This window comes from Petromyzon marinus (genome assembly GCF_048934315.1).
Source record: "Petromyzon marinus isolate PM22_M1 ecotype Great Lakes invasive population chromosome 67 unlocalized genomic scaffold, UKy_Petmar_22M1.pri1.0 chr67_unloc.3, whole genome shotgun sequence".
NCBI lineage: Eukaryota > Metazoa > Chordata > Hyperoartia > Petromyzontiformes > Petromyzontidae > Petromyzon > Petromyzon marinus.
The window spans coordinates 594,519-613,486 of record NW_027422593.1 but is presented as its reverse complement, the minus strand read 5'-3'; the positions used below and the strand labels follow the sequence as shown (position 1 = coordinate 613,486).

Here is an 18,968-nt window from a genome sequence, read left to right as displayed (position 1 = left end):
GAATAACATTATTCTTGATCCCACCATATAGCCTTACCCGAAAAAACCAAGAATTATGAATCCCTGCAGTCACGAAAGCTTTAAATCAAAAAGAATAAGATGGGCATCATTTTGATTTAAAGCATTCGTGACTGCAGTAATTCATATTCTTAGCTCTTTCGGTAAAGTCACGTTGAATGGAAACAATAAAATAATAATAAAAATATGTAAATAAAATGAAAGAATATTTTTATATATTTTATTATTTTATTGTTTCCCTTCAACGTGACTTTACCGAAAGAGCTAAGAATATTAGCATCTACATTATGAGACCTCCTTTGCCAGTAACAAGATATAGGAAGAGGTTTTACCCTTTTAACTGGAACAAAAGCTGACACCTTTATTCAAGGCATCATGTTTGCAATAACCACAACACAAGCAGTCAAAATGCAAACAAAAAAGACAACTCTGATAATAACACGATGCCTTGAATAAAGGTGTCAGTTTTTGTGCCAGTTAAAAGGGTAAAACCTATTCCTATATCTTGTTACTGGCAAATGAGGTCTCATAATGTAAATGCTCACCCCGAGCACCTCAATAACTCTGATAGTGCGCTGTTTTTTGAGTTGTACGCCTTTTGGCGTCTTCTGGTCCAACACCAGTGTGAGACTTAAGGGCTCTAAGAAAAGCCGTCTTGGGTGTGGACCAATCAAATTCAAGGACAGTGCCAATATTATTATCAGAGTTGTCACACGTGGCAGTGCGCGTCTCGCCGCGCCATTGGTCGACACCCGCCCCGCCCCATTACGACGCGACAGCCAATCGGCGCTGGCTCGCCGGTTGCCGTGGCAACATCAGTCAACAATGGAAGCAGCAGCAGCAGAAGCGACACCAGCCGGAGCTGTTAACTATTCAGAACTTTAATTTTTTTAAACTCCCCTATTGTAATAAGCCGCGTTTAACGTCTCTCTGACTGTTGCATCTTTCTTTTTATTATCGTTGTTATTTGTTTATTGTTTGTTTGTGTCGTGTTGGTGTCGTTATTAATGAATGATGGAGCCGCCTCACGAGCTGGGATACTGTGCGCAGCGTTTCCCGCTACGCGCGCGTCACAACAGGGGCCTGGGTGAGGCCACGCACTCACCACCTACTACTCACCACCTACTACTCCTCACCACCTACTCACCACTCCTCACCACCTACTCCTCACCACCACACACTCACCACCTACTCACCACCTACTCCTCACCACCTACTCACCACCTACTCCTCACCACCACCTACTCACCACCTACTCACCACCACCTACTCCTCACCTACTACTCACCACCTACTACTCCTCACCACCACCTCCTCACCACCTCCTCACCACCACTACCTACTCACCACCACCTACTCCTCACCACCACCTACTCCTCACCACCTACTCACCACCTACTCCTCACCACCACCTACTCACCACCTACTCACCACCACCTACTCCTCACCTACTACTCACCACCTACTACTCCTCACCACCTACTCCTCACCACCTACTCACCACCACTACCTACTCACCACCACCTACTCCTCACCACCACCTACTCCTCACCACCACCTACTCCTCACCACCTACTCCTCACCACCACCTACTCCTCACCACGTACTCACCACCACGTACTCACCACCACCTACTCCTCACCACCTACTCACCACCACTACCTACTCACCACCACCTACTCCTCACCACGTACTCACCACCACTACCTACTCACCACCACCTACTCCTCACCACGTACTCACCACCACGTACTCACCACCACCTACTCCTCACCACCTACTCCTCACCAACACCTACTCACCACCTACCCCTCACCACCACACACTCACCACCTACTCACCACCTACTCCTCACCACCACACACTCACCACCTACTACTCACCACCTACTACTCACCACGACCTACTCCTCACCACTACCTACTCACCACCACCACACACTCACCACCTACTCCTCACCACTACCTACTCACCACCTACTCACCACCTACTCCTCACCACCTACTCCTCACCACCTACTCACCACCACCTACTCCTCACCACCACCTACTCCTCGTCACCTACTCCTCACCACCACCTACTCCTCACCACCACCTACTCACCACCTACTCCTGACCACCACCTACTCCTCACCACCTACTCCTCACCACCACCTACTCACCACCTACTCCTCACCACCACCTACTCCTCACCACCTACTCCTCACCACCTACTCCTCACCACCTACTCCTCACCATCACCTACTCCTCACCACCACCTACTCACCACCTACTCCTCACTACCACGTACTCACCACCTACTCCTCACCACCTACTCCTCACCACCTACTCCTCACCACCACCTACTCCTCACCACCTACTCCTCACCACTACTTACTCACCACCACCTACTCACCACCACCTCCTCACCACCACCTACTCCTCACCACCACCTACTCACCACCACCTACTCACCACCTATTCCTCACCACCACCTACTCACCACCTACTCCTCACCACCACCTACTCACCACCTACTCCTCACCACCTACTCACCACCACGTACTCACCACCACCTACTCACCACCTACTCCTCACCACCACCTACTCACCACCTACTCCTCACCACCACCTACTCACCACCTACTCCTCACCACCACCTACTCACCACCTACTCCTCACCACCACCTACTCACCACCTACTCCTCACCACCAGCTACTCACCACCTACTCACCACCACCTACTCCTCACCACCACCTACTCACCACCTACTCCTCACCACCACCTACTCCTCACCACCTACTCCTCACCACCACCTACTCACCACCTACTCACCACCTACTCCTCACCACCACCTACTCCTCACCATCACCTACTCCTCACCACCACATACTCACCACCTACTCACCACCACCTACTCACCACCTACTCCTCACCACCACCCACTCACCACCTACTCCTCACCACTACCTACTCACCACCTACCCCTCACCACCACCTACTCACCACCTACTCCTCACCACCACCTACTCACCACCTACTCCTCACCACCACCTACTCACCACCTACTCACCACCACCTACTCCTCACCACTACCTACTCACCACCACCACACACTCACCACCTACTCCTCACCACTACCTACTCACCACCTACTCACCACCTACTCCTCACCACCACCTACTCACCACCTACTCCTCACCACCACCTACTCACCACCTACTCCTCACCACTACCTACTCACCACCTGCTCCTCACCACTACCTACTCACCACCTGCTCCTCACCACTACCTACTCACCACCTACTCCTCACCACTACCTACTCACCACCTACTCCTCACCACCACCTACTCACCACCTACTCACCACCACCTACTCACCACCTACTCCTCACCACCACCTACTCACCACCACACACACACACACACCACCACCACCACCTACTCACCACCACCTACTTACCATCACCACCTACTCACCACCACCACCACCTACTCACCATCACACACACATACTCACCACCATCACCTACTCCTCAGCACTACCTACTCACCACCACACACACACTCACCACCACCACCACCTACTCACCACCACCACCTACTCACCACCACCACCTACTCCTCACCACTACCTACACACCACCACCTACTCACCACCACACACACACACACTCACCACCACCACCACCTACTCACCACTACCTACTCACCACCACACACACACTCACCACCACCACCATCTACTCACCATCACCTACTCACCATCACCACCTACTCACCACCACCACCTACTCCTCACCACCTACTCCTCACCACTACCTACTTACCACCACCTACTCACCACCACACACACACTCACCACCACCTACTCCTCACCACCTACTAACCACCACACACACACACTCACCACCACCACCACCTACTCACCACCACCACCTACTCACCACCACCACCTACTCACCACCACCTACTCCTCACCACCTACGCCTCACCACCTACTCACCACCACCTACTCCTCAACACCTACTCACACACTCACACTACATACCACACTACACTCCACACTACACCCACACCACACTACACACCACACTACACCCACACCACACTACACACCACACTACATCCACACCACACTACACTACACCCACACCACACACTACACTACACCCACACTACATACCACACCACACTATACACCACACCACACACCACTACACACTACACACCACACTACACTACACACTACACTACACACACACTACACCCACACTACACCCACGCTACAGACCACACTATACACCACACTACACTACATACTACACACCACACCACACTACACCCACGCTACACACCACACTACACTACACACCACACTACACTACACCCACACCACACTACACCCACACCACACTACACACCACACACCACACCACACACCACACTACGCTACACACTACACTACACACCACACTACACACTACACTATACACTACACTACACCACACTACACACCACACTACACCCACACCACACACCACACTACACCTACAGTCCACACTACACTACACATCACACACTACACCCTACACTACACACCACACTATAACTACACTACACCCACACTACACACTACACTGCACTATACACTACACACTACACTATACACTACACTACACACCACACTACACACTACACTATACACTACACTATGCACTACACTACACACCACACTACACTATACACTACACACCATACTACACTACACACCACACTACACTACACTCATACTACACTTCACACTACACTACACACCACACTACACTACACACTACACACCACACTACACCCACAATACACCCACACCACACACCACACTACACTATACACTACACTTCACACCACACTACACTCCACACCACACTACACACCATACTACACTACACACCACACTACACTATACACTACACACTACACTACACACCACACTTCACACCACACTACACTACACACTACACTATACACACCACACTACACTACACACTACACTATACACACCACACTACACTACACACTACACTATACACACCACACTACACACTACACTACACACTACACTATACACACACACTACACTACACACTACACTACACACTACACTACACTACACACTACACTACACACTACACTACACACCACACCACACTACACACTACACTATACACTACACACCACACTACACACTACAGTACACTATATACTACACACTACACTATACAATACACACTACACTATACACCACACACCACACTACACTACACACCACGCCCATACCACACTACACTACACACCACACTACACACCACACTACACTACACTATACACTACACTATACACTACACTACACACCACACTACACTACACACCACAGTACACTATATACTACACACTACACTATACACTACACACTACACTATACACCACACACCACACTACACTACACACCACGCCCATACCACACCACACTACACACCACACTACACTACACACCACACCACACTACTCACCACACCACACTACACACCACACTACAATACACACCACACTACACTACACACTACACTACACACCACACTACCCTACACACCACACTACACACCACACTACACACCACACTACACTACACTATACACACCACACTACACTACACACACTACACACCACACCACACTGCACACCACACTACACTACACACTACACTACACTACACACCACACTACACACCACACTACACTACACTACACACCACACTACACTACACACCACACTACACACTACACCATACACTACACTACACACTACACTACACACACTACACTACACACTACACTACACACCACACTACTCACCACACTACACTACACACTACACTACACACCACACTACACTACACACCACACTACACTATACACACTACACTACACTACACACCACACTACACTATACACACAACGCTATACACACCACACCCACACTACACTACACACACCACACTACACACCACACTACACACCACACTACACTACACACCACACTACACACCACACTACACACCACACTACACTACACACTACACTACACATTACACTATACACTACACTATACACACCACACTACACACTACACTATACACACCACACTACACACCCACTACACTACACACTACACTACACATTACACAATACACTACACTATACACACCACACTACACACTACACTATACACACCACACTACACACCACACTACACACTACACTATACACCACACTACACACCACACTACACACCACACTACACACCACACCACACTACACACCACACTATACACACTACACTACACACTACACTACACACCACACTACACTATACACTACACTATACACACCACACTACACACTACACTATACACACCACACCCACACTACACACTACACTACACAACACCACACCCACACTACACTACACACTACACTACACACTACACTACACTATATACTACACACTACACTACACACCACACTACACTATACATTACACTATACACACCACACCACACACTACACTATACACACCACACTACACTACACACCACACTACACACCACACTACACTACACACCACACTACACCACACACTACACCACACACTACACCACACACTACACACCACACTACACACCACACTACACTACACTACACACCACACCACACTACACTACACACTACACTACACACTACACTACACACCACACCACACTACACACCACACTACACTATACACTACACACCACACTACACTACACACCACACTACACACTACACACCACAATACACACTACACTACACCACACACTACACCACACACTACACTATACACTACACTACACACTACACCACACACTACACTATACACTACACTACACACTACACCACACACTACACTATACACCCACACTACACACTACACCACACTACACCGCACACTACACTACACACTACACTACACACTACACCACACTACACCACACACTACACTATACACTACACTACACACTACACACCACACTACACTACACACTACAGTACACTATACACTACACACTACACTACACACCACACTACACACCACACTACACCACACACTACACCACACACTACACTACACTATACACTACACTATACACCACACTACAGTACACTATACACTACACACTACACTACACACTACACTACACACTACACTACACACCACACTACACACCACACTACACCAGACACTACACCACACACTACACTACACACTACACTACACTATACACTACACTATACACCACACTACAGTACACTATACACTACACACTACACTACACACTACACTACACCCACTCTCGTCTCGTCCCCCGTCTGCGCCCCAGGCAGTGGCCACTGGCTCGCCGCTCGCTTCCCTCGAGGGCCACCAGCGGGCCACCACGAGCCGCCAGAGGGCCACCGCGAGCCGCCAGAGGGCCACCGCCTCTTGGGTTGGCCCTGCCTGGGGCCTCCCTCCGGCTGGGGTTGCCCTCCGAGGGGGAGCCAGCCGGCCGGTCCCGGCCCATCGAGGCCCGGGGTCCCCGTGGACGAGAGACGCAGGGTCCTGGACAGGGGCCTCCTGGTGAGCCACACACAGACACGGAGAGAGAGAGAGAGAGCCGGCGAGCGGGTGAGGGAGCGGGTGAGCGGGTGAGTGAGTGAGTTGGTGAGTGAGCGAGTGGGCGAGCGAATGGGTGAGTGAGCGAGCGAGTGGTCGAGTGGGCGGGCGAGTGAGTGAGTGAGTGGGCGAGCGGGCGAGTGGGTGAGTGAGTGAGTTGGTGAGTGGGCGAGCGGGCGGGCGGGTGAGCGAGTGGGTGAGCGAGTGGGTGAGCGGGCGAGCGAGTGAGTGAGCGAGTGGGTGAGCGAGTGGATGAGCGAGTGGGTGAGTGGGCGAGTGGGTGGGCGAGCGGGTGAGCGAGCGAGCGGGCGGGCGAGCGAGTGGGTGAGTGAGCCAGTGAGTGAGTGGGTGAGCGAGTGGGTGAGCGGGCGAGCGAGTGGGTGAGCGTCGTGTTGCTCGTCCTCCAGCTGAGGCTGCACGGCGTGGAGACCCCACCGGACCTGTGCACTGTGGATGTGACTGACCAACACCTCGACCAGGTCAGACCACAGTCCACCCGCACGGCGTCCACCCGCGCGGCGTCCACCCGCACGGCGTCCACCCGCGCGGCGTCCACCCGCACGGCGTCCACCCGCGCGTAGTCCAAGCGCGTTGACAACTGTGCGTGGGTTGCTGTGGTTGTTGTTGACTGTGCGTGGGTGGTTGTTGTTGTTGACTGTGCGTTGTGGTTGTGTTTGTTGTTGTTGTTGACTTGCGTTGTGTTTGTTGTTGACTGTGCGTTGTTGTGGTTGTTGTTGACTGTGCGTTGTTGTGGTTGTTGTTGTTGTTGACTGTGCGTTGTTGTGGTTGTTGTTGTTGACTGTGAGTTGTTGTGGTTTTTGACTGTGCGTTGTTGTTGTGGTTGTTGTTGTTGTTGACTCTGTGTTGTTGTGGTTGTTGTTGTTGACTCTGTGTTGTTGTGTTTGTTGTTGACTGTGCGTTGTTGTTGTGGTTGTTGTTGTTGACTGTGAGTTGTTGTGGTTTTTGACTGTGCGTTGTTGTTGTGGTTGTTGTTGTTGTTGACTCTGTGTTGTTGTGGTTGTTGTTGTTGACTCTGTGTTGTTGTGGTTGTTGTTGTTGACTCTGTGTTGTTGTGGTTGTTGTTGACTGTGCGTTGTTGTTGTGGTTGTTGTTGTTGACTGTGCGTTGTTGTGGTTGTTGTTGTTGACTGTGAGTTGTTGTGGTTTTTGACTGTGCGTTGTTGTTGTGGTTGTTGTTGTTGTTGACTCTGTGTTGTTGTTGACTGTGCGTTGTTGTGGTTGTTGTGGTTGTTGTTGTTGTGTGCAGGTGAGCGAGAGTGACCTGGCCGCGTTTGACAGCGTGGGCCTTGGTCAAGGCCGGAGGGAACCGCCTTCCCCTGGGTACGACGAGTTGAGGCTGAGTCGACCTAGGGGAGGGTCAGGGGACCGCTTCGGATCTCACGCGGGAATCACGCTCAGCGTCTGTGCCGGGTTTGTGACAGAGTGAGCTCACCGCTGCACCACCCCTCCTCCTCCTCCTCCACCTCCCTCCTCCACCTCCTCCACCCCCTCCTCCTCCTCCACCCCCTCCTCCTCCTCCTCCACCCCCTCCTCCACCTCCTCCACCTCCTCCACCTCCTCCTCCACCTCCACCTCCACCCCCACCCCTACCCCCTCCTCCACCTCCTCCACCTCCTCCACCCCCTCCTCCACCCCCTCCACCTCCTCCACCTCCTCCACCTCCTCCACCTCCACCCCCTCCTCCTCCACCTCCACCCCCTCCTCCACCACCTCCACTCCCACCCCTACCCCCTCCTCCACCCCCACCTCCACCCCCACTTCCACCCCACCCCCTCCTCCACCCCCTCCTCCACCCCCTCCTCCACCCCCACCTCCACCTCCACCCCCACTTTCACCCCACCCCCACCCCCATCCCTTCCTCCACCCCCACCCCCACCTCCACCACCACCCCCACCCCCATCCCCTCCTCCACCCCCTCCTCCACCCCCTCCTCCACCCCCACCTCCTCCTCCACCTCCACCCCCTCCTCCACCCCCACCTCCACCACCACCTCCACCCCCACCCCCATCCCCTCCTCCACCCCCTCCTCCACCCCCACCTCCACCCCCACCTCCACCCCACCCCCACTTTCACCCCACCCCCACCCCCATCCCCTCCTCCACCCCCTCCTCCACCCCCACCTCCACCTCCACCACCACCTCCACCCCCACCTCCATCCCCTCCTCCTCCTCCACCTCCACCCCCTCCTCCACCCCCTCCTCCACCCCCACCCCCACCTCCACCCCCTCCTCCACCCCCTCCTCCACCCCCACCTCCACTCCCTCCTCCACCCCCTCCTCCACCCCCTCCTCCACCCCCACCTCCACCCCACCTCCACCCCCATCCCCACCTCCACCCCCTCCTCCACCCCCTCCTCCACCTCCACCCCCTCCTCCACCCCACCTCCACCCCCCACCCCCTCCTCCACCCCACCTCCACCCCCTCCTCCACCCCTCCTCCACCCCCTCCTCCACCCCCACCCCACCCCCCCACCGCTCGCCCCCCCTCTCGCAGGGCCCTGGGCTGCCTTTCCGGCACTGCAGGAGCTGGAGGTGCCCCTCAACTCTCTCCGTGGCGTTCGTCTCGCTCCTCACCACTTCCCTCACCTGCAGGTCGACACTCAGCCCAACTCGCCCACTCACCCTCCCGCTCACTCACTCACCCACTCACTCACTCTCTCTCTCACCCACTAGCTCACTCACTCACTCACTCTCTCACTCACCCACTCACTCACTCACCCACTCACTCACTCACTCTCCTTCTCGCTCACTCGCTCTCTCTCTCACTCACTCACTCACTCGCTCTCTCTCTCTCACTCACTCACTCGCTCACTCACTCACTCACTCTCCTTCTCGCTCACCCACTCGCTCTCCTTCTCGCCCACTCGCTCGCTCACTCACTCGCTCACTCACTCGCTCGCTCTGCCACTAACCCACTAACTCGCTCACTCACTCGCTCTCCTTCTCGCTCACCCACTCGCTGTCCTTCTCGCCCGCTCGCTCGCTTACTCACTCACTCACTCTCCTTCTTTCCTGCTCGCTCGCTCACTCACTCGCTCGCTCTCCCACTCGCCCACTAGCTCGCTCACTCACTCATTCACTCTCCTTATCGCGCGATAGCTCGCTCACTCACTCTCTCACTCTCCTTCTCACCCGCTAGCTCACCCACTCACTCACTCACCCACTCACTCACTCACTCACCCACTCACTCAGCCACTCTCCTTCTCACCCGCTAACTCACCCACTCGCTCACTCGCTCACCTCACTCCACTCTCCTTCTCACCCGCTAGCTCACCCACTCACTCACTCACTCACCCACTCACTCAGCCACTCTCCTTCTCACCCGCTAACTCACCCACTCGCTCACTCACTCACTCTCCTTATCGCGCGATAGCTCGCTCACTCACTCTCTCACTCACTCACTCGCTCTCCTTCTCGCTCACTCACTCACTCACACTCCTTCTCACCTGCTAGCTCACCCACTCACTCACTCGCTCACTCACTCACTCAGCAGCCACTCACTCACCCACTCACTCATTCACTCACCCACTCACTCATTCTCTCACTCACTCTCCTTCTCGCTGACTCAGTCACTCTCTCTCCTTCTCACCCGCTAGCTCACTCACTCACTCTCTCACTCTCCTCGCTCACTCACTCACTCTCTCACTCTCCTCGCTCACTCACTTACTCACCCACTCACACTCTCACTCTCCTTCTCACCCGCTAGCTCACTCACTCACCTACTCACTCACTCACTCACCTACTCACTGTGCTATCTGTGCTGTCTGTGTTGTCTGTGCTGTCTGTGCTATCTGTGCTGTCTGTGTTGTCTTTGTTGTCTGTGCTGTCTGTGCTGTCTGTGCTGTCTGTGCTGCTGGTGCTATCTGTGCTATTCGTGCTATCTGTTTTATCTGTGCTGCTGGTGCTGTCTGTGCTAGATGTGTTATCTGTGCTGCAGGTGCTATATGTGTTATCTGTGTTGTCTGTGCTCTCTGTGTTATCTGTGTTGTCTGTGCTCTATGTGTTATCTGTGTTGTCTGTGCTATCTGTGTTATATGTGTTATATGTACTATATGTGTTATCTGTGCTATCTGTGCTCTATGTGCTATATGTGTTATCTGTGCTATCTGTGCTCTATGTGCTATATGTGTTATCTGTGCTATCTGTGCTCTATGTGCTATATGTGTTATCTGTGCTATCTGTGCTCTATGTGCTATATGTGCTCTATGTGCTATCTGTGCTCTATGTGCTATATGTGTTATCTGTGCTATCTGTGCTCTATGTGCTATATGTGTTATCTGTGCTATCTGTGCTCTATGTGCTATATGTGTTATCTGTGCTATCTGTGCTCTATGTGCTATATGTGTTATCTGTGCTATCTGTGCTCTATGTGCTATATGTGTTATCTGTGCTATCTGTGCTCTATGTGCTATATGTGTTATCTGTGCTATCTGTGCTCTATGTACTATATGTGTTATCTGTGCTATCTGTGCTCTATGTGCTATATGTGTTATCTGTGCTATCTGTGCTCTATGTACTATATGTGTTATCTGTGCTATCTGTGCTCTATGTGCTATATGTGTTATCTGTGCTATCTGTGCTCTATGTGCTATATGTGTTATCTGTGCTATCTGTGCTCTATGTGCTATATGTGTTATCTGTGCTATCTGTGCTCTATGTGCTATATGTGCTCTATGTGCTATCTGTGCTCTATGTGCTATATGTGTTATCTGTGCTATCTGTGCTCTATGTGCTATATGTGTTATCTGTGCTATCTGTGCTCTATGTGCTATATGTGTTATCTGTGCTATCTGTGCTCTATGTGCTATATGTGTTATCTGTGCTATCTGTGCTCTATGTGCTATATGTGTTATCTGTGCTATCTGTGCTCTATGTGCTATATGTGCTCTATGTGCTATCTGTGCTCTATGTGCTATATGTGTTATCTGTGCTATCTGTGCTCTATGTGCTATATGTGTTATCTGTGCTATCTGTGCTCTATGTGCTATATGTGTTATCTGTGCTATCTGTGCTCTATGTGCTATATGTGTTATCTGTGCTATCTGTGCTCTATGTGCTATATGTGTTATCTGTGCTATCTGTGCTCTATGTACTATATGTGCTCTATGTGCTATCTGTGCTCTATGTGCTATATGTGTTATCTGTGCTATCTGTGCTCTATGTGCTATATGTGTTATCTGTGCTATCTGTGCTCTATGTACTATATGTGCTCTATGTGCTATCTGTGCTCTATGTGCTATATGTGTTATCTGTGCTATCTGTGCTCTATGTGCTATATGTGTTATCTGTGCTATCTGTGCTCTATGTGCTATATGTGTTATCTGTGCTATCTGTGCTCTATGTGCTATATGTGCTCTATGTGCTATATGTGTTATATGTACTATCTGTGCTATCTGTGCTATCTGTGCTCTATGTGCTATATGTGTTATCTGTGCTATCTGTGCTCTATGTGCTATATGTGTTATCTGTGCTATCTGTGCTCTATGTACTATATGTGTTATCTGTGCTATCTGTGCTATCTGTGCTCTATGTGCTATATGTGTTATCTGTGCTATCTGTGCTCTATGTGCTATATGTGCTCTATGTGCTATATGTGTTATATGTACTATCTGTGCTATCTGTGTTGTCCGTGCTGCAGGTGCTGGACGTCTCCTACAACGCGCTGGACCAGCGCGACGTCCTGGCGCTGGCAGCGCTGCCTGTCCTGCGGTGAGTCCCGTGGACCCCTGGGACCCCCTGGGACCCCCCTGGGACCCCCTGAGACCCCCTGGGACCCCCCTGGGACCCCCTGAGACCCCCTGGGACCCCCCTGGGACCCCCTGGAACCCCCTGGGAACCGGTGAGAGTCTCTGGGACCCCCCTGGGACCCCCCTGGGACCCCCTGAGACCCCCTGGGACCCCCTGGGACCCCCTGAGACCCCCTGGGACCCCTGGGACCCCCTGGAACCCCCTGGGAACCGGTGAGAGTCTCTGGGACCCCCCTGGGACCCCCCTGGGACCCCCTGGGAACCCCCTGGGACCCCCCTGGGACCCCCTGAGACCCCCTGGGACCCCCCTGGGACCCCCTGGAACCCCCTGGGAACCGGTGAGAGTCTCTGGGACCCCCCTGGGACCCCCCTGGGACCCCCTGGGAACCCCCTGGGACCCCCCTGGGACCCGCTGGACCCCCCTGGGACCCCTGAGACCCCCTGGGAGCCTCTGGGACCCCCTGGGACCCCCCTGGGACCGCCTGGGACCCCTTGAGAGTCTCTGAGACCCCCTGGGACCCCCTGGGACCCCCCCTAACACCTCCTGGGACCCCCCTGGGATCCCCCTGGGACCCCTGAGAGTCTCTGAGACCCCCTGGGACCCCCATCCGCGTACCCCCCCCTCCTCCACCTACGAAATCCCTTCCCTTGTCCCAGTGGGAGACAAAGGTTACATGGGGAATCTTTGTCTTTGTTTGCATGAGTGTGTGTGTGTCTGTCTGTGTGTCTGTGTCTATCTGTGTGTGTGTGTCTGTCTGTGCGTGTGTCTGTGTGTGTGTCTGTCTGTGTGTCTGTGTGTCTGTGTGTGTCTGTGTGTCTGTGTGTGTGTGTCTGTCTGTGTGTCTGTGTGTGTGTGTGTCTGTGTGTGTGTGTGTCTGTGTGTGTGTCTGGTGTGTTGTTGGGGAGCGGTGGGTGTAGCGGTTAGCGCTACGCTGCGCAATGAACCTGGTGACCCGGGTTCGATTCCCGCTCACGGCCAACACCAGTGACGATTATCTGAACCGGTTCCGGGGCCTCCCCTAGGTCGACTCAGCCTCAAATGAGTACCTGGTGTGGTGTGTAAACATCGTCACTGGGGAGACAAAGGCGGTCGGGCATGGTGTTGGCCACCCACCCCCTCGTGTACCGTTCCGGCCTTCATAGGTGCTCACTAACAGCACTTGCCCCTACAGTCTGTTAAGGCTATATGGGGGATCTTTGTCTTTTTTGTGTCTGTGTCTGCCTATCTGTGTGTGTGTCTGTGTGTGTGTCTGTGTGTGTGTGTATGTGTGACCTCCTGCCAGCGGGCGTTCGACACTTCACGTGGCCTCAGGGTGCACATAGCCTGGCACAAGCGTCGTGGTGACGTCACCGCCACTTAGTGGCGAATGGCGGTTGTTGTTGTTGTCTATCTATCTGTATGTGTGTGTGTCCATCGGTGTGTGTGTGTGTGTCTGTGTGTGTGTCTATCTGTGTTTGTCTATCTGTGTGTCTATCTATGTGTGTATCTATCTGTGTGTGTCTACCTGTGTGTCTGTGTCTATCTGTGTGTGTTGTGTCTATCTGTGTGTGTTTGTCTATCTGTGTGTGTATCTAACTATGTGTGTCTATCTGTGTGTGTCTATCTGTGTGTCTGACTGTGTCTATCTGTGTGTGTTTATCTGTGTGTATATCTGTGTGTGTCTATCTGTGTGTCTATCTGTGTGTGTGTCTATCTGTACAGCCTGTTAAGGCTATATGGGGATCTTTGTGTCTATCTGTGTGTGTAGCTGTGTGTCTGTGTGTGATTAGGGAGCGGTGGTGCAGCGGTTAGCGCTACGCTGCGCTATGAACCCGGCGACCCGAGTTCGATTCCCGCTCACGGCCAACACCAGCGGTGACGATTATCTGAACCGGTCCCTGGGCCTCGCCTAGGTCGACTCAGCCTCAAATGAGTACCTGGTGTAGCGGTGGTGGTGTAGTAAACATCGCCACTGGGGAGACAAAGGTGTCCGGGCGTGGTGCTGGTAGCCACCCACCCCCTCGTGTGCCACAGTGCCGGTAGCCTTCATAGCTGCTGCTGCTACTCGCTACTGACAGCACTTGCCCCAGCAGTCTGTAGAGGCTACACGGGGATCTTTGTCTGTGTCTTGCAGTGTGCTCCATCTGTCCGGCAATGGCCTGGAGGCCCTCCCTGCAGACTTGGGCCTGTGCACAGAGACCGGGTAATGTGGCACACTCAGACACACAGACACAGACAAAGGTCCCCCGTGTAGCCTCGACAGACTGCTGGGGCAAGTGCTGTTAGTAGCGAGTAGCAGCAGCAGCTATGAAGGTAGACACAGACAAAGGTCCCCCGTGTAGCCTCTACAGACTTCTGGGGCAAGTGCTGTTAGTAGCGAGTAGCAGCAGCACCTATGAAGGTAGACACAGACAAAGATCCCCCGTGTAGCCTCTACAGACTGCTGGGGCAAGTGCTGTTGGTAGCGAGTAGCAGCAGCACCTATGAAGGTCGACACAGACAAAGGTCCCCCGTGTAGCCTCTACAGAATGTAGGGGCAAGTGCTGTTAGTAGCGAGTAGCAGCAGCACCTATGAAGGTAGACACAGACAAAGATCCCCCGTGTAGCCTCTACAGACTGCTGGGGCAAGTGCTGTTAGTAGTGAGTAGCAGCAGCTATGAAGGTAGACAGACAAAGGTCCCCCGTGTAGCCTCTACAGACTGCTGGGGCAAGTGCTGTTAGTAGCGAGTAGCAGCAGCAGCTATGAAGGTAGACACAGACAAAGGTCCCCCGTGTAGCCTCAACAGACTGTTGGGGCAAGTGCTGTTAGTAGCGAGTAGCAGCAGCAGCTATGAAGGTAGACACGGACAAAGATCCCCCGTGTAGCCTCTACAGACTGCTGGGGCAAGTGCTGTTAGTAGCGAGTAGCAGCACCTATGAAGGTAGACACAGACAAAGGTCCCCCGTGTAGCCTCTACAGACTGCTGGGGCAAGTGCTGTTAGTAGCCAGTAGTAGCAGCAGCTATGAAGGTAGACACAGACAAAGATCCCCCGTGTAGCCTCTACAGACTGCTGGGGCAAGTGCTGTTAGTAGCCAGTAGTAGCAGCAGCTATGAAGGTAGACACAGACAAAGATCCCCCGTGTAGCCTCTACAGACTGCTGGGGCAAGTGCTGTTAGTAGCGAGTAGCAGCAGCTATGAAGGTAGACACAGACAAAGGTCCCCCGTGTAGCCTCTACAGGCTGTAGGGGCAAGTGCTGTTAGTAGCGAGTAGCAGCACCTATGAAGGTAGACACAAACAAAGATCCCCCGTGTAGCCTCTACAGACTGCTGGGGCAAGTGCTGTTAGTAGCGAGTAGCAGCAGCTATGAAGGTAGACACAGACAAAGATCTCCCGTGTAGCCTCTACAGACTGCTGGGGCAAGTGCTGTTAGTAGCGAGTAGCAGCAGCTATGAAGGTAGACACAGACAAAGGTCCCCCGTGTAGCCTCTACAGACTGCTGGGACAAGTGCTGTTAGTAGCAGCAGCTACTTACCAAGGCTACCGGCGCTGTGGCACACGAGGGGGTGGCTACCAGCACCACGCCCGGCCGCCTTTGTCTCCCCAGTGGACACAGACAACGGTCTCCTGGGCAAGAGCTGTCGGTGAGTAGTAGTTCCTAAAACTAGAAACCATTTTAATTTTTTTATTTTCGACAGGCAGTGAAGGCTGTCACGAACGAAAGCAGCTCACACCAAGTGAAGGCTCATCTTCATCATCATCATCACGTGGAAATGTATCACAGACTCATAGAGAGACAGAGACCCACAGAGACCCATACTCATAGAGAGCCGCAGAGATCCAGAGACCTATATAGAATCATAGAAACCCACAGAGACACTCAGAAATATACAGAGGCTCACAGAGACCCACAGAGACACTCAGAAATCTACAAAGACCCACAGAGACCCACAGAGACCCATACTCATAGAGAGCCGCAGAGTTCCAGAGACCCATGTAGAATCATAGAGACCCACAGAGACACTCAGAAACTCTACAAAGACCCACAGAGACCCACAGAGACCCCGACTCATAGAGACCCACAGAGATCCATGGAGACCCATATAGAATCAGAGAGACCCACAGAGACACTCAGAACTCTACAAAGACCCACAGAGACCCACAGAGACCCCTACTCATAGAGACCCGCAGAGATCCAGAGACCCATATAGAATCAGAGAGACCCACAGAGACCCACAGAGACCCCTACTCATAGAGACCCGCAGAGATCCAGAGACCCATATAGAATCATAGAGACCCACAGAGACACTCAGAAATCTACAAAAGACCCACAGAGACCCCGACTCATAGAGACCCCGCAGAGATCCAGAGACCCATATAGAATCAGAGAGACCCACAGAGACACTCAGAACTCTACAAAGACCCACAGAGACCCACAGCGACCCCGACTCATGGAGACCCACAGAGATCCATGGAGACCCATGTAGAATCATAGAGACCCACAGAGACACTCAGAAATCTACAAAGACCCACAGAGACCCACAGAGACCCCGACTCATAGAGACCCACAGAGATCCATGGAGACCCATATATAATCATAGAGACCCACAGAGACACTCAGAAATCTACAAAGACCCACAGAGACCCACAGAGACCCCGACTCATAGAGACCCACATAGATCCATGGAGACTCATAGAGACCCGTACTCAGAGGCGCCCCTGGGGGGAGACAAAGTTGGGTCCGTTCCGGCCTTCGCGAGCGCCGTCTCGCTACTGACAGCACTTGGCCCCGACAGCACCGCGTGTGGGCTACCCGGGGCAGCTTTGTCTTTGTGCGGTGCCCACGTGCTCCCAGGGCGAGGTTCGTGGCTCTGGAGGAGCTGTTCCTGGACGGGAATCGGCTGAGCGAGCCGCAGGCATTTGCAGCCCTCGCCAGCCTAGCCAGGTAGGCGATGCCACCCACCGGCACACCATCTACGCTCGCTCAGTCACTCACACTCACTTAGTCGGTCACTCAGTCACTCACTCAGTCAGTCAGTCACTCACTCACTCAGTCACTCACACTCACTTAGTCGGTCACTCAGTCACTCACTCAGTCAGTCAGTCACTCAGTCAGTCAGTGACTCACTCAGTCAGTCACTCACTCAGTCAGTCACTCAGTCAGTCAGTCACTCAGTCAGTCAGTCACTCACTCAGTCACTCAGTCATTCAGTCACTCAGTCAGTCAGTCACTCACTTAGTCAGTTACTCAGTCACTAACTCACTAACTCAGTCACTCACTCACACTCAGTCACTCACACTCACTCAGTCACTCACTCAGTCACTCACACTCACTCAGTCACTCACTCAGTCACTCACACTCAGTCACTCAGTCACACTCACTCAGTCACTCACTCAGTCACTCACACTCACTCAGTCACTCACTCAGTCACTCACACTCAGTCACTCAGTCACTCACACTCCCTCAGTCACTCACTCAGTCACTCACACTCACTC

General features: G+C 52.9%; 1 protein-coding gene across 3 annotated transcripts; it reads left to right on the top strand.

Annotated features, from left to right (window-relative positions):
• The first annotated feature begins 663 nt into the window (after positions 1 to 663).
• LOC142907955 (uncharacterized) lies at positions 664 to 18,960 on the top strand. 3 transcript variants are annotated; one of them, XM_076057992.1, is made up of 7 exons: positions 664 to 1,105; positions 7,479 to 7,710; positions 8,154 to 8,225; positions 9,013 to 9,086; positions 10,260 to 10,357; positions 13,404 to 13,474; positions 15,627 to 18,960. In XM_076057992.1, the coding sequence occupies exons 1-7, from the start codon at positions 1,026 to 1,028 to the stop codon at positions 15,744 to 15,746; spliced, it is 747 nt and encodes a 248-aa protein (XP_075914107.1). In that variant the 5' UTR covers positions 664 to 1,025; the 3' UTR covers positions 15,747 to 18,960. The 3 variants fall into 3 exon arrangements, with proteins under 3 accessions (XP_075914107.1, XP_075914108.1, XP_075914106.1); XM_076057993.1 differs by lacking the exon at positions 9,013 to 9,086 and having other exon boundaries at positions 670 to 1,105; positions 7,475 to 7,710; positions 15,627 to 15,695; positions 18,328 to 18,960; XM_076057991.1 differs by having other exon boundaries at positions 674 to 1,105; positions 7,475 to 7,710.
• The last annotated feature ends 8 nt before the right edge of the window (positions 18,961 to 18,968 follow it).